The 16,314-nt window shown below is 56.7% G+C and overlaps 2 protein-coding genes across 8 annotated transcripts; both read right to left on the bottom strand.

Moving 5' to 3' along the window:
- Positions 1 to 113: 113 nt before the first annotated feature.
- B4GALT2 (beta-1,4-galactosyltransferase 2) lies at positions 114 to 11,984 on the bottom strand. 7 transcript variants are annotated; one of them, XM_058442628.1, is made up of 8 exons: positions 11,738 to 11,880; positions 9,773 to 10,131; positions 9,322 to 9,557; positions 6,211 to 6,401; positions 5,865 to 5,987; positions 5,637 to 5,762; positions 5,139 to 5,296; positions 816 to 977 (listed from the first exon to the last, which is right to left on the bottom strand). In XM_058442628.1, the coding sequence occupies exons 2-8, from the start codon at positions 10,077 to 10,079 to the stop codon at positions 949 to 951; spliced, it is 1,170 nt and encodes a 389-aa protein (XP_058298611.1). In that variant the 5' UTR covers positions 10,080 to 10,131; positions 11,738 to 11,880; the 3' UTR covers positions 816 to 948. The 7 variants fall into 7 exon arrangements, with proteins under 7 accessions (XP_032016453.1, XP_058298614.1, XP_032016454.1 ...); XM_032160559.2 differs by having other exon boundaries at positions 5,637 to 5,741; XM_058442630.1 differs by having other exon boundaries at positions 9,773 to 10,126.
- A 908-nt stretch (positions 11,985 to 12,892) lies between these two features.
- Positions 12,893 to 16,314, bottom strand: ATP6V0B (ATPase H+ transporting V0 subunit b). Its single transcript, XM_032160594.2, has 8 exons — positions 16,135 to 16,314; positions 15,382 to 15,430; positions 15,057 to 15,140; positions 14,851 to 14,928; positions 14,562 to 14,631; positions 14,397 to 14,448; positions 14,005 to 14,195; positions 12,893 to 13,207 (listed from the first exon to the last, which is right to left on the bottom strand). The coding sequence occupies exons 1-8, from the start codon at positions 16,199 to 16,201 to the stop codon at positions 13,181 to 13,183; spliced, it is 618 nt and encodes a 205-aa protein (XP_032016485.1). The 5' UTR covers positions 16,202 to 16,314; the 3' UTR covers positions 12,893 to 13,180.

Here is a 16,314-nt window from a genome sequence, read left to right as displayed (position 1 = left end):
GGGTCAGGTTTACTTGTTGGGCCAGGTACCCCAAGTGCCCTTCCACCACAACACACTCAGGGTAACCACGTTCAGGGACCCGACCCCCACCCCCAAACAGACAAGGGAGCTGCTCCATTCACGTTTTTTACTAAAGCACCCACACAAGTTTCTGTGCAATGTACAAACACAAGCCGGCCCTGGGGCTCCTGCCTCCTCTCTCAGACAGGGAGGCGGGAACCAGACTTGCTGATCCAAGCCCCACCTGCCTCCCATGCAAAGGCCAACCCCAAGATCCCAGGCAGCGACACAGCATCCCCTCTGGTCCCCTCCTGGGGCTGCTCCTCAGCAGGGGGCGCACCAAAGCTTGCCCCCTACAATGTTGAATGAAAAAGGTTTCCCCTCCCCTGGGAGCAAGGGGGTTCCCTAGAGCTGAGAATTCCCCCTGGAAGAGACACTGCCCCCTAGACATACCTGCCACCCTTCCAGGCCCTAGGGGACTCAAGGGGGGGGAAACTGAGGCACAGAGAGGTGGAGTGACCTAGCCCAGGCCACTCTGCGAGGCAGTGCAGGGGCTGGCCTGACCCTGACAGTGACTGGGGCTGGGCTAGGGGGAGGGGGTCGGGAAGGAGGGTTGACTCCAAAGAGGGCCACACTTGAAGAGCCTGCCCAGGCAGGAGGCCCCCCAAAGTGGGTTCTGAAACTTCCAGGGGGCCTAGTGAAGACCCTCGGAAAACAGAGCCCACAGTCTCAGTCCTGGAGGTCCTCCACAGAGCAGCTGCCAGCCAGGCTGTGGTCAGTCCTCTGGCAGGCAATCTTCGGCACCGAGAGCCTCTGTCCATTAGTGTCAGCCCCGAGGGGGCCACGACGGGGGCCGCCCAATGTCCACTGTGATATTGGTGAAGAGTGGTTGCCGAGACACCTCCAAGACCTGGTACCGCACTGACCCAATGCCGTCCCGCTTCATGGTCAGCTTTGTGTTTTGAATCTTGGTAAACCTAGATAGGATGGAAATGGTCCGCATCAGGGCTAAGAACTGTAAACCAAAAAGAAAATCCTACACCCCCCAACCAACTAAATGGACCCCTTTTTGGCCAACGGGACCCAGGGAACCTTAAAAACAGGGTTTCCAGCTATGATGGGAAGGGACGTCAAACATGCCTTGTTATGCCCATGCCCTTTTGCAGTTTAGACACAACAAATGACCAGCATTAACATCAAAGCAGAGATCACAAGACTGACAGAATGCATTGTTTGTGTCAATAAGATACCTAATTATAAATAGGATCTAAGGCCATGCCAGGCAAGGGTTAAGTCATGCACCTCTGCACTTCAAGAAGAGACTATGCTCTAACTGCCACGAGGATTTTCTTTTTCTGTGGCAGCTAAACAAGTACAGGACTTGAGATAACCAATATTAAAACAATTTGTATAATGTGGTAATATAAATAATAGAAAAAAAAATTGCAGCTCACCCACTGTCAGATGCTGACCCCTACGCCCCTGTTCCACAAGCCATAATTTTAGCTTTGGTGGGACAAGAGACTGATTTCAGTAACTTTCTCCTGATAAGAGCATCGGCCATGGACTGGTTCTAGCCAGTCTACAGAGGATGCACACTTGAGTGCTTTTGTCTTTTTGACGTATAGGGCCTAACTGCGAAACATTTAAATATTAAGTCTCCACTCCAAGGTGAAGATGGATGGTATATAACATGCATGTTTGTTCAATATGCATATGTCAGGACCCCCTCCGTAAATATTTGTAGTTCTTCCGGTAACCTGTTGACCAATCCATTCAACTAAAATTCCTATCTTACTCCTCCCTCCCTCAAAGTGCCTGTTAAGGCTTTGGCTGGAGGCTCTGCTACCTAGCCAGTGGGATGGCCAGCCTGCAGGTTGTAACCCTTTATAAAATTTATTGATCTAGTGATTTTTTGTTGTTGTTTTTTGAGACAGAGTACAATGGCGCCACCTTGGCTCACTGCAACTTCTGCTTCCCAGGTTCAAGCGATTCTCCTGCCTCAGCCTTCCGAGTAGCTGGGATTACAGATGCCTGCCACTGCGCCAGCTGATTTTTGTACTTTTAGTAGAGATGGGGTTTCACCATGTTGGTCAGGCTGGTCTCGAACTCCTAACCTCAGGTGATCCACCCGCCTTGACCACCCAAAGTGCTGGGATTATAGGCGTGAGCCACCTCATCCAGCTGATCTAGTGATTTTCAAGTTAACACCACCAAACCCAATATGGGATCTCTGGGGCCTAGGCTTAAGCTATCCTGGCTCCTTCCAGGGTTGACTTGGCAGGAGCCCTTCTGCTCTTGCATTGGCCCTCAAAACAGAGATGTCAACTGCTTCAGTCAGAAAACAGACGTCTGACACCCTCACAAATCTCTCAGCTCAGACCTTTTTTTTTTTTTTTGAGACAGAGTCTTGCTCTGGTGCCCAAGCTGGAATACAGTGGCGCGATCTCGGCTCACTGCAACCTCTGCCTCCTGGGTTCAAGCGATTCTCCTGCCTTAGCCTCCTGAGTAGCTGAGACTACAGGTGCACACCACCATGTTCGGCTTTTTGTTTTGGTTTTTTGAGACGGAGTCTTGCTCTGTTGCCCAGGATGGAGTGCAGTGGTGCAATCTCAGCTCACTGCAACCTCTGCCTCCTGGGTTCAAGAGGTTGCCTCCCAACCTCCTGCCTCAGCCTCCCGAGTAGGTGGGATTACAGGCACCCACCACCACGCCCAGCTAATTTTTTTGGTATTTTTAGTAGAGATGGGGTTCACCATTTTGGCCAGGCTGGTCTCGAACTACTGACCTCAGGTGATCCACCAACATTGGCCTCCCAAAGTGCAGGGATTACAGGCATGAGCCACCGTGCCCAATCTTTTTTTTTTTTTTTGTATTTTTAGTAGAGATAAGGTTTCACTACGTTGGCCAGGCTGGTCTCAAGCTCCTGACCTTAAGTGATCTGCCTGCCTCAGCCTCCCAAAGTGCTGGGATTACAGGCATGAGCCACGGTGTGAGGTCAGCTCAGACCTTTCTAAGCCTGAGACCAGGCATCCCACAGGCACCTCAAGCGCAATCAGATGCATCATTTTTACTCCCCACGCCTGTGCCATTTTCTCTGTTCCTCGTTCTTTAGTGACTCTCTTGCCAGCTATTTATTGAGCATCACCATGTGCCAGGCTGTGCTCTAAGCACCAAGGCTGCCGCCATGGCCATGACAGGTGGGGTCCTTCCTCTCACGGCAAGTTGGCTTCTCTAGGGGAGGGAGGTAACAGAGAAAACATCGGAGTGCTAAGAAAGACAAGAGGGCATACGTGACACTGAGCTGAGGGCAGGGGCAAAGCACTCCAGGCAGAGGTCAGAGCACATGGTGACCCTAAATTGGGAATAAGATTTTGCACAGCTGAGTGGCTAAACCTGAATGGGGCACGTGGAAAAGCAGAATATTAGCTTCGAGGTTCAAGTACACCGTGCAAGGGCAGGGCTCTAAGTCAGAGCGAGCAGCTCGTATTTTCATTCTCACAGAATGAAATGTGTAAAGGCTCTGAGAAATGTTTAACCCAGTGTGGTGGGAGAGCCATAAACGGGGAAACCAGTTGGAGGCCACTGCAGTAGTCCAGGCAGGATCCCAGAGGTTGGACTAGGGTAAAGGTAGTAAAGGGGGAAAGCAAATGCACTCAAATAAGTTTTAAGGGTGGCAGTGAATACTACTTGCTGATGGGTTTGGATATGTAGGGTGAGGAAAAGAAGAATCTAGAACTCCCGGATTTTAGGCAACAGCAACTAGGTAGAGAGAGTTCACAGAGTTTGTGAACTCTGTGAATTTGGTATCAGGCTGGCTGGGAGAAGGGCCTAAAGGGTGTGTGAAATGTAAACAAGGGCTTCTTGACACTGCTGTGTGACTTGTGCTAAACTTTCTGGGGGTGGGAGACCCAGAGTAGTCATACCCAATCCGTGAATCCAACATTCACAGAGTTCGTTAAGCCAGAAACTTCTTGCTATCTTGCCACATCTACAACCAAGCCAGACATGTGTAATTGCTGGTGGCACTCAGGTAGGCTACTCCTGAAACAGGACCAAGGCTCCTGGCATGTACTGTGGAGCTCCACTCCTCCCCAGATGCCCTGAAGCCCCCTCTCCTCTTGGTCTCTTACCCGTTTCCTGCTGACCATAGTTTTCATCAGAACTGCTTTTTTCATCAGCTCCCTGTGCCTCCCCAGTGCCTCATGCTTCTCCCAGGCACCAAGCCCACACCAGGGCTACAAACCACCTCCCCCACTCCTATCCCGTGTTCAGAGTAGAAAAACTCTCCTGCTCAAGCTGGGGACACAGCACCTCCATCCCCAGGCCCTGTCCCACCATGCTCCCTCGGACTCCATCGATTCCTTCAGGCCGGGCTGACTTTCTCTCCTGCTCCACCCAGCAGCTATGCTAGGCTTTCACCTTCCTGAAGCTCAAACAGTGTGCCTTCCAAACACAAACCCCACCCCGCCTCTCCCTGCTTCAGGTTCTTCCATGACTCCACAGTCCTCTGGGACAAAAGTGAACCTCCCATCTGGTATTCAAGACCCCTGACATGTACATGGTGAAAGGGCAACAGAAGAAAAACCCCTACCATCCAGATCTGACTTTCCCCCCGCCCCACTGTCACTATCAGCCTTCAGAGATCTTAAAACCAAATAGTTTCAGACTCTCGGTATATATCATACATGTTCACATTCCAGACTCTTCCAGATATGATTCCCCTTATCCAGGCTGGCTTCCTCTATTAGCCTGGGGAATGTAACACTGTGCCCAAGGTAGGCGTGAGGCAAATATTTGTTAAATGAGTAGCTATTTCAAACTCCAGGTTACCATCACCTCCTCCAGGAAGCCTTCCATCACCAGTCCCTCTTCTGCCAAGAGAACACCTTGCCTTTATCACCTTGTGCTATAACTGCCTGTTTCCATGACTATCTCCCTGCCTAGAATGAACTTCATAAGGGAAAGCACGGATTGGGTATGACTACTCTGGGTCTCCCACCCCCAGAAAGTTTAGCACAAGTCAGAGCAGTGTCAGGAAGCCCAGGAAGCCCTTGTTTACATTTCACACACCCTTTAGGCCCTTCTCCCAGCCAGCCTGATACCAAATGTGGCTACCTCCTAAGAGATACACCCACCTCCTTCAATTTCAGAGGGGTGGACACTGTCTTTCCATACCCTCTTCCCATACTGTGCAGGTCCCCTTTGTCGGGTCCACAGGAGCTGTGCCCAGCACCCACTAGCTCTTCTTGTCCTATCTGCCCCGGCAGGGGTCCCACAGGTGCACAAGTGAGGTCTGTGAGGGCACCAATGAGAATGCAATCTACTCAATGACTATTTAGGCCCTGACATTAAATTCTAGTCACCTCTAGGAATCAGGCCAGGGGTAAGAGATATTGGGCTGAGGCTGGGCTGGGGGTTGGGGGACAACAATCAGGGTTGCCAGCAGTCACCTCTAGGACTGAGGGGCCTTGGATCACATCAGGGAATCAGTGGCACTGGGAGTCACCTTTTTGCAGTCAAGGATGCTTGGAGGTCCCCCACGGGGGGGTCAGGGATTGGGCCACTTGGGGTCAAGAGTTGGGGATATTGGGAAGTTGCCTCTGGGGAGTAAGTGGTGAGGGTGCTGGGGTCACCTCTGAGGGTTGGGTTCGTTATGCTTGTCGCGGTCGTGCTTGATCATGCGGTAGCGGCCGATTCGGATGTCTGGGCGTGAGATCTTCATCCCAGTCAGGGAGATCCTGAGGATGGGGACGGACAGACTGGAACAGGCCCCAGGAAGGACAACGAATCTCACCCAGTCTGCACCTCACCCCCGCCCGCCCCCAGCCACCCAGCCTATTCCCCACCGTGTGCTCACTCACCGGTTGAAGATGTCATCGTCCTCGCCACCCCAGCCCCAGTACTCGTTGGGGAAGCCATTGATTCTCAGAAACTGAGCCTTACTCAGGCCTGACACACCTCCAAAGTAGCCAGCATAGGGCAGCCTGTGGCAATGGGAAGGCAGGTGTCAGTAAGGGTCCCAAGGGGACTCCAGGGGAAGGACCAGAGACTGGGTCGGGGGGAATGTCCAATGGGGTCCAGGGAGGATCCAGCCTCACCAGTGGGGTCTGGGCCGCGGCCAGGAGCAAGCGGGGCCCCGGGGCTGGAAGTGAGCCTGCGTCTGGTGGGGGCAGGAGGGCTGGGTCTAGCTGAGAAGAGAGCCCTCACCGGAAGCCAAACTTGTCCATGGCAATGGCGAAGTGGCGGGGTTGGTCGCCGCAGCGGTATAGGTTGCGGTCATCCATGGGGACCAGGTCCACATCGCTGAAGATGAAGCAGTCATAGGCGGCATCCTCCTTCAGCGCCTCGAGGAAGCCCACGTTGAGCAGCTTGGCCCGGTTGAAGGTGTCTTCACCATGCTGGGTAGGGGGAGGAGCAGGTCAGCTCTGGGCCTGTGACCAACAAGCACCCGCCCTTTTGCCACTCTCCAGAGCAGTCTCTGGGGATCCACCAGCCCCCTCGCTGCACGGCTCCTCCAGGCTCTCGGGATCTAGTCCAGCTTCTCCACTGGGACCTGGCCTACAAAGGCCTCTCATATGTGGCTCCAGCCTCCTCTCTGGCCACTGCCCTCAGATCCCGAGGCCCAGCCACACAACAGCCCTCAGCAGCCCCGGGATATGCCAGACTCTTCCTTGCCTCCAGGCCTTGGGGTTAGCAGTACCTGTGCTTGTCACACTCAGGGCTGGAGCGGCTCCCCTGATCAAACTTCCCCACCCCAGTACACTTATTCCTTCCTTCCCATGGGCTTCCTTTATGCCAATATCCATTGACAACATCAGGTGGAGCTCTCATCTCATTCACTCAAACACGCCCTGTGGCGCCCTCTCCTTTGTGCTAGCGGGGATTCTGGAGATGGCCAGCCCTGGTCCACTCCCTGCTGTGTATAGAGTCATGCAGTGAGACAAACAACGAATGCCCCAAATGACCAGTGTCTAAGATGCAGGAGCCTCAGGCTCCCTGGAGCTGCATCCAGCTGCCTGGGCAGCCTCTGAGACCAGGACAGGTCTGGGCTAGATTCACTTGTCTCTCCAACAAAATGGCAAGCAGAGGGGCTATAGGCAGTCACAGCCCAGCGAGCCTGGGGTCCCCTGAGAATTGGGGTTGCAGGGGTCCTGGCCATGCAGGCCTAAGCACCAAACTCTGGACTAGGACTAGCGGGGAGCATTCAGTGGGAGGCGCTGACCTCTGAGCCCCTGCCCCAACCTGCAGTCTCCAGGCTAGAGCCAGAAAGGCTCCTGGAGAGGGGGTCGGTGAGTGGCCTTTCTGGAATGAGCGGAGAGAAAGGCCCTCTTCTCCACCAGCAAAGCCACTGCCGGAAGAGGTGGGAGCTGCTCCCCTCGGGAACCCTGACCTGCCCAGCCCCGCCAGCTCTCTTCCCTCCCTCTCCTGCACCTCCTCTTCCCCCAGCCCTTGGAGAGACCGTCGCTTTCCTCCCAGCTCATCAGCACTCCTTCTGACCTCTCACCAGCCAGGAGCCCTGTGTCTCTCCCACGTGGCTCATAAACATGCTCAATCCTCTCCCATCTGAAAAAACAAACCTCCCTCCAGCCACCACCCTACCTTTTGCCTTCCTTTCTCAGCAGGGATTTTTTTTAAAGAGTTGTCTCTAATTGGTTATTTCCATTTCGTCAAATCCGATTCCTTCTTCAACCCACTGCAATCTGCTTCCGCCCCCACCATGCCCCTGAAATGGCTCTCACTGGGCCCACCTTGTTGCTAAATACACTGGACGAGTCTTGGTCCACATCCCTCCTCACACCCCCACAGTGCCCATGCAGCTGCCATGTCTCCTTCCTGACACTGACTGCCGGGTTTCCGGGATCCCACACTCCCCTGGGTGTCCTCCGGCCCTTCTGGCCAAGCCTCTCGGCCTCTGTATCGGCCTCTTTCTCCCTCCATCCCTGAAGTGCTGGCTTCCTCCTCTCATGCCCCTTGCTCCCTGGCAGGTCAGACGTTGTTGGTTTTAGGGACCAGACCGTCTTCATCCTGGTGCTCCCAGATCCCTCTCTCCACTGCAGACCTCCCTTCTGGGTCCAGACTCATTTGTCTAACTGCCTGCTAACGTGTACTTCCCACAGGCGCTCAAACTCATCACACGCAAGAAGGGATTCAGAGTCACACTCCCCCAGAGCTGGCCCAGCTCCTGTGTCCCCATCTCACTCACAGACACAGCCATCCCCATAGCCAACAGCCAAGGCGGAAACCCTTGCGCTGTCCTGACGTCGCTCTTTTCTCACTCTCCACTACTTGCGTAACATCCCCGCTTCTTCCCCGCGACTCCCGCCCCACACATCCGCAGGGTCACCGCCTCTTTCCTGGGCATCGTCCTCTCTTCCAAACGGGCCACCCTGTCTCTAATCTCCCCTCTCCATCCATGCTCCATATGCCACCAGAGCGACCTTTCTACAAAGAAAACACGCAAGTCACTCTCCCTTTACAACCTTACATGGTGCCCTGCCACCTTTGCGCTGGGCTCACTGCCAGCATGCCTCCCGAGACATTTCTGTTTGACTTCCAACTCCTCCAGCCTCATCTTTGCTACCCAGCCCACATGCTGGACACCACACCTCAGCCAATAGTTCGTGAACATGAGGCCAGTTATCTTGCTGGCCCTGCATCCTCCAGGTCCCTCTGCCTAGAATGCTGGCTTCTCCAGATCCTGATGCCTGCTCATCCCTCAAGACCCATCTCAGCAACTGCTTCCCAACCCCAGGGCTGGACTGGGGCCCTCTGTGCTCCCACGGCCCTCTGCTCCACCTCCACTTGTGCCCCATCATATGGGAGGGACCCATGTCCAAGTCTAGGAGGTCTCTGTGGTTGGGGAGGGGGGGACCTGCATCAGAGGTCCCTTCTGGGGCCTAGTGGCCAGCCCTAGCCAGGTAAACCAAAAGCCTTAAGATGCTGAGCTGAGTGCCCTGGCCTCAGCTGTGGCTGGCACCTAGCCCAAAGGGTTCTGCAGGCTTCATACTTCTTTCAGGGTCTAACTGCCTCTCCTCAGGGCCCTCAACATCTCCTCCTACAGCATACCCAAGGCCTGTACCACCATGGGGTGAGGCCTGCCAAGGGTAGAGAGTGGGGATCAACCCCTTCTGAGACCATGCACACACCCGCCAGTGTGCATGCCAACATTCACATCCACACACTGTGGATGTGACACTGACAAATACCGACTACCCATGCCCAGGTCCATCCACATATCCACACGGGCAGACAAGGACCCACAAATGCCCCCAACCCACATATATACACCAACAGGCACATGGACCCCCGCATGGGCACCTGGTTGATGACATAGACGCCGTAGCGCAGCCGCTGCCGCCTCAAGATGGGGTGTAGATAGTGGAGCCAGTAGCGCAGGTGGTGTTCCCGGTGTCTAAAGGGGATGATGACCGCCACCGTCTGGGCTGGGGTGCAGTCGGGCGGCGTGTATCGGCCGCCCATGAGCACGCCTGGGTTCTCCCTCTGCACCCGCTCCAGGGGCATGGGTGAGGTAAACTCGATCAGCAGTCTGCCCACTGCAGGCAGGACAGTGTCAGGAATCAGAGCATTGGCCAGAATCCACAGATACCTGCCCCCACCCTCAGCCTGGGGGTGGGCTAGGGAACTCCAAGAATAGCCCTCTGACAACAGATCTGGACCCTTAACACCCCCATGGGTCCAGATGCCATTTATCTAGTCAAACCAATAAAACCCTGTTTCCCCACAGGCAGGCCCTACCCTCCAGGCTCACCAAGACCAGGTGGCGAGTCAGGACAGGGTGGCAGCATGGGAGCCGTGGGACCGGGCCGGGCACTGGGGACCTCAGGGAGCCCGGAGCTAGAGACGGTGGCGTTGGGCCGGGAGCAGTTGCTGCTGCTGCTGCTGGCAGCTGGGTGGAGGGCACGGGCAGGGCCTCGGGCACTGAAGCGGCTGAAGAAGGCCAGGTGCTGGGCGTAGACGTCAAAGTAGAGGATGACGGCCACGAGGAAGTGCAGCAGGCAGAGAAGGAGCACAGCCTTGCAGACGCGCTCCAGCGTCCCCCCCAGCAGCCTGCTCATCCCGCAGGCGGCCACTGGCCCGCCCAGTGGGCCCGGGCATCCGGCTGCTGGCCTGAGCAGGGTGGGAGGGAAACAGATCCAGCAGGTCAGGGCAGGACAGGCAAGGCTGCCCACCTACCTCCCACTCAGCTGCTCACACTCGTGGGCCACACCTCACACTGACCTGCTCATACCCTTTCACGCTCACAGACTCACGTACTTACCTCCAAACAGACACCCAGGCACAGTTCCCGGCAACTCAGTACTCACATCCTCAGGCACACCCCACTACTAAACCACATACACTTACCTTCCTCCACCTGACACACACACACTCAGGCACTCACCCTTATTGCACAACTCTACACACACACTCACGCATTCCCAGGAACACAGACACGTGAACTCTGACCACACTGGTTTGTACCTAAGCATGGAGACATGTTTACCTATAGACCCCTATGTGCCCCTGTGCCCCTGAGAACAGACACCTCACATGGCAGCATCCTTAACCCAGAACTCATGGCTTGGGGAAGAGGGAAGAGACAGAACACTGTGCACCTACCATGCAGGAGCACTTTATACTCATGACTTCATTTAGTGCTTCCAGGAGCCATGGTGGGAAATGGTTTGGTCATTCAGATCCCAGAGGCAAGCAGGCCAGGCCAACTGGGACCAGGCTGGGAAGTTGCTCTCAGCATCCGGGGGGCCCAAATACAGACTGGATGTTTACAGAATCCCTTCCCACTGGAGCAAAACGTCAAACCACGGGGCAAGGCAGAGGACACCCCTCACTTAAGACCTCAAAGCCAGCCCCTTGGGACTGGGACCAAGACTCTGGGTCCTGCCCAGCACAGCTGGTTCTGATTCCCGGAACGGGATGCTTGGGCCTGGAGACGGGCACAGCACTGGGCATGGCAGGAAGGGGGTCTTGCCTGGGCGATGGCTCCAGCTGTGGTTCCAAGAGAGCGGCAGCCACTTCTGGCAGTGCTTCAGGGAGCAGGGCGAGTCTCACAGGCACACAGAATCACAGGGACACCCTGGTCTCAGCTGGTCACCCACACTCAGACACACAGAGAACTACAGTCACAGACACACCCGGGTGACAGTAACACACGAAGTCCCACACTCACAAACAAAGCCACTGCTCCTGGACTTCCACAGCCATACATCCAGGCTCCCAAGCAGCTCACACCCAGACCCACGTGCAGACATTCCCACCCTCCCTCCGGCGCAGGGGTTCTGGGTCAGGCTGGCGGCCAGGCTGAGGGGTGCGTTTGGGCGGGGCTGGCAGCCTGAACACGTGGCACCCGCGGACGAGCAGGCCGCACAGACCGGGTGGGTGTGGAGCCTGGGGGCAGGGGGAGTGGGTGGAGGGCAGCGAACGAGGCAAAGGCCAAGGGGAAAAGAGTATGGAACGCCTCCCCGCACCACGAGGCCGGGGCGAGGGAGGACAATGAGGGAGGCCGGCTGGACGCGGGCGGAGGAGCCCAGGAGGGGCGCCGGGGTGGGGGCGGGGTGGGGGCGGGGTGGGGGCAGCCAGGCCGGGGTCTGGCCGCCGGCGCCTCTCTCACCGGCTCCTGGGTTGGGATCTCGGGGCCGCGCTCGGGATGCCCCTCGCGGGGCTGGGTCTGGAATCTGGGGGCCCTGGGTGGGGGCCGCGCGCGCCCTCCTCTCACCCGGCGCTCGGGGCTCAGCAGGGGACGCCGCTCCGGCTTGGGCAGGGCTCCCGGCTCCGGCGGCTGCGGACGGTTCCGTCCCCCATGGCCCGGCCCCGCCGCCTCCCGCCGCCCGGTCAGCGGCCACCGCGGCCCCCGGGCCGCCTCCCCGCCGCCGTGGCCATGGACCGAGCCGCCGGGGCGGGGGCGGCCGGGCGCCGGGCAGACCAGACCAGGACCCCGGACCACAGGCCTCCTCCCCCTACCGGTAGGCCCTGAGGCAGGCCGCGCCCCCGCGGCCCCCGCCTCCAGCACGCCCGCACCCGCCGCGCGCCGCTGAGAGCCCGCCCTGCCGGCGGCCGAACCCGGGCACCCAGGAGGCACGGACCTGGGAGAGGGGGAGGAAATGGGTCAGGCTCGTCCAAAGGGTGGGCCTAGAGGTCGGACTGGCGAGCGGGTGCAGACTGTGGAGTCCTTTAGCGGGGAGTGGGGATTGGATTGGAGCGCGAACTCCCCAGGAAGGGGACCTGGAGGTTGGGCGGACTCAGGCTGCGGGGCTAGGGATTTGTCAACTCTTTAATTGGACCAAGACTCAAGGTCGGCCAGCAGAGAGGGGGCAGGACCCTTAAAGGCGTGGGCTGGAGGTGGCTGGGGCTTCTGGGGTAACAGGAAACAGGGTCAGGGAAGGAGAAAACGAGATTGAACAGGGGTGGGAGGAGCTGCCCTGGGCCCTGGGAACAAGGATCAGAGCAGAGGTTTCTGGGAGGGGCTGCTGCTGGGACAGGACCATCACTGGAGGCAGAGACCACTGCCTAGGCTCCAGGCCTCACAGGGACAGAGATGGTGGTGCCCGAATGTACAACCAGGTAAGTAGACACTGTCAGACGATTCGGGCATGGTGGTCAGTCAGGGCCCTGAGCAAACGGGCCTAGAAGGACTACAGGCACAAACACACCCAGGGGCCCCTATCTGCACACTCCCTCATCCCCAAACAAGTCTGTTTGGGGGCTGCAGAGTCCGCCCAGCACCCTTGCCTCCCCACCTAGGAGCAAGCTCTGTGCAGATCAAAAGTGTGCAGTCAGAAAGCTGACAAGGGAGTGGCATGAGGCTGAGGCGTACAGGCCTCTTTACCCTTCCTCTGTGAACGGTGGCGCAAGAGGGCAACAGAAGCTGCACTGACCCAGACAAATACCAAGTTTATTTCACAAACACTAGGAAGATGGGTTGAGGGTGGAGGTGGGGGACACAGGTATGCAGCTGCACAGAGTCAGCAGCAGCAGCCTGCTCCCCGCACTGAGGACTTGGCCTGGACTGTAGTGCCTCCAAATCAACACGCAGCAAGAGGTGAGTACAGGGAGGGCCCTGAACACCAAGCCTCTGAAAGGCTAAGGGACACAGCTCCAGCTGTCCCAGGAAAACCAGCAATAAATAAGAGTGAGGCACGGCCCCACCCACACATATCATCTAGTCACCCATCTTCACTCTGGAGGTCTGCAAAAAAAGAACAGGAGAAATCAGGCAGGGACAGAGGAATAGGTAAGGCAGTGACAAATGACAGAAGATGAGACCTAGCACATGGTTGGATGGACAGACCACAAGAGATGTATGACTAACCAGGATGGACACACTGTGACAGACAAGGCAGACAGGGACAGACAACCACAGTTACGCTGTGGGACAGACGGAAAGAAGTGGCAATATGGATAAAGCTAGTCACTAAGAGTCAACTCAGTCAAGCACCCACAGTCACACTCAGACCCTCAGACAGATCCTTAGTCACAAACACACACAGTCAGACAGACTAGACACACACAATTTAGACAATGCTGTCCTACTGACAGGCATGTGACAACGAGATACACATAGCTCCGAGAGACAGTCAAACACACCATGACAGACTGATATAGACAGACAAAATTCCATGCTAGTCTAGATCACAAATACAGATTGGAGACATGAAAAGCATGGCAGATAAAATGAGAGAACAGAAGGAGGGAGAGACTAAGTGAGAGCTATACAGATACAAAGCATTAGAAAGGGGAAAAAAAAAAACCAGGGCTGTTGTCAGTGATACCAAATCAGAGACAAAGAGAGAGAGCCCCTGTAGGAGAAAACCAGAAGATGGAGATGAGGAGGTGGAAGCTGTTTGGGGGAATCTATAGTTATAGGTAGAGGAGGAGAGCACTTTGGCTTCTCCAGAAGGAGAGCCAGAAGTAAGGCTAGGTTACTCCAGAAGTAAGGCTAGGCTGGAGACAAGGACACAGAAGCTCCCCAAGGGGATGCATCACCTGAAGAATTGCGACGATGACCCCAAAGAGGCCAATGGCGCTGCCAAAGATCTCCACGATGAGAATCTTTACAAAGAGGCTGGGGTTCTGAGCATCGGCCAGGGCAGCCCCACTGCCCACGATGCCCACGCAGACTCCACAGAAGAGGTTAGACAGGCCTACAGTGAGGCCAGCCCCAAACATGGAGTAGCCTGGGAGGATAGAGAGGGGTGCAGTGAGGCTAAGCCAGGAATGGGGGAGATATGGGTCAATGGGGCCAATCCCCATCCCCACTCTGCAAAGCAGAAAAAGTAGGTGAGAGAATATCAAAATGATGGTCCAAGCTGGGAGGGGGGAGAGTGGAAGCAGGCATGAAGTCCCAGCATTTTGCATTCATACACCCATCCACCCACCTGCATGGTAGTTCCGATGGCCAATGGCCTTGGGGTCTGTGGCACTGAAAGGCTGAGGGAAGAAGAAAAGTAATCAGAAACCACCCTGATGCACCCCATCCAATCTCTAAGCAATGTGTAGAACACACTGGAATGGATTCCCGCCACCACCCTGGCCTTCCATACCTCAGCCATGTTGCTAATGACAATTGCCATGATGATACCGTAGATGGCCACAGCCTCACAGAAGATGATGCTGGTAGTGGCAGAGGTTAGGGGTAAGGAGTGGAAAAGAGAAAGAAATGAGAAAGAAACCGTCCTTCCTGCCCAGTAAGTCCCCAGCAACCTTTCCCCGCTAACGTCCCATCCCACAAGGTGGCTTGTCAGAAACTGTATGTCAGATCGAACACACAGGCAGCGCCAACACAGCTGGTTCTGACAAAAGTCCAAAGGGGAACTTCTACCTGACACTTACCTGACCAGGTTCTTGGTCTTGATCCTGGGGGCCTTCACTCCTCCACCAATGATGGAGGAGCCGGTAATATAGATGCCCCTGGTGGAAGGATAAAAAACTGACGAGCAGAGCCCAAGCTGTCACTGCCCTCAGCATGCCTAACACCCCAGTGACACCACCTGCCATGACTCAGCCTCTGCCCCCAGTCCCACCACCCCAATACTCACCAGGCTGCCCCAACCACAGACAGGGAGATAGCTAGGCCAATGCCCAGGTTGGACCACATGAAGGGCGAAGTCTCCGTCAGGAACCTGTTGTGGAGGCAGAGAAGAAAGCAGTTCAGCCCTAGCAGGGAAGCAGAGCACAAAATCTAAACCCCCCAAACCCCCTTCAACCCCACCACCAGTTCTGCAGGCAACAATTGACTGCATATTTCCCAAAGGTTCATGTCCCAGGCAGGCGGTGATGTGGGGGAGGGACTCAGACCAGAGAAGAGAGGAAAGGCTGCAGGGAAGAAGCTTCAAGGGGAATCCTGCCCCTGCTCTCCCTTACCATGCCACATCAAAGCGGAAGCCCAAATCAAAAATGGTGTAGCAGACTCCTGCAGCAGTGAGAAAAAAAAGAGGGGTTACGGGCTGCTCTGCAGAGAGAAGGTCCTCAACCTAAAGTAGCTGCCGAGCTGAAGGGCCACCTCCCTGAAGGGGCATCCTCAGGCTGCCCCCAGGTGACACTACAGCTGTCTAGACAGATTCCTCTGCTTAGGCCTCCATTTTCTGCCACTCCCTCGCTAAAACCACCTCCCAGACCAAGCACCTGCGCAGGCAGGGTCGCCACCCGCAAGCCAGAATCCGAGGCGGGACCGAGGGTGCAAGCGCTCCAGCCAGGCCCCGCCAGATCCCGCTGGCCCAGTCCGTTCCGCTGTTTACCCAACAAGCTGTGGGTGGGGGAGGGCAAGGCGACCGGGAAAAGAGGAAACGGAACAGCCGGCTGGGGACCAAGCAGGCCGGTCAGGAGCAAGAAAGGGGGGACGGCAGTGAGACGTGGGGGCGGGGGGAAGACAGCGATAGTGGCAGGAGGGGGGAGTGCTGCCCTCGCGGCCCCTACCCGCCCGCACCCCTCCTCAAGCAGCTGGAGATCCGGGTCTCCTTTGTCGGGGTCAGAGGCCTTCGCAGGCGCGAGTCCCCAGAGCCTCGGGTGCAGAGCGCACGGGGGGGCCAGTATTCCCCGCAGGTCACTTCCCCGCCGAGTTCCTACCCGGCCAGCTCGGCCGCGATGCTGCCCCCGCCCGCCAGGACCCGGCCTCACCCACGGCCAGCGCGCAGGCCCAGAAGGCCACGAAGACCCCGGAGTAGAGCAGTGCTAGCCCCGTCATGGCGGCGACGGCGGCGGGGGTCGGAACGGCGGGGCCGGAGCTACAAACGCGTCCTAGGGTCCACCGTCCGCCCCGCAGTCTGTCCACCCGCCCCGCGGCGTCACCTGACTCGC

The sequence above is a fragment of the Hylobates moloch genome, unplaced genomic scaffold, assembly GCF_009828535.3.
Source record: "Hylobates moloch isolate HMO894 unplaced genomic scaffold, HMol_V3 SCAFFOLD_8, whole genome shotgun sequence".
Taxonomy (NCBI): domain Eukaryota; kingdom Metazoa; phylum Chordata; class Mammalia; order Primates; family Hylobatidae; genus Hylobates; species Hylobates moloch.
This window is presented reverse-complemented; position numbering and strand designations above follow the sequence as displayed.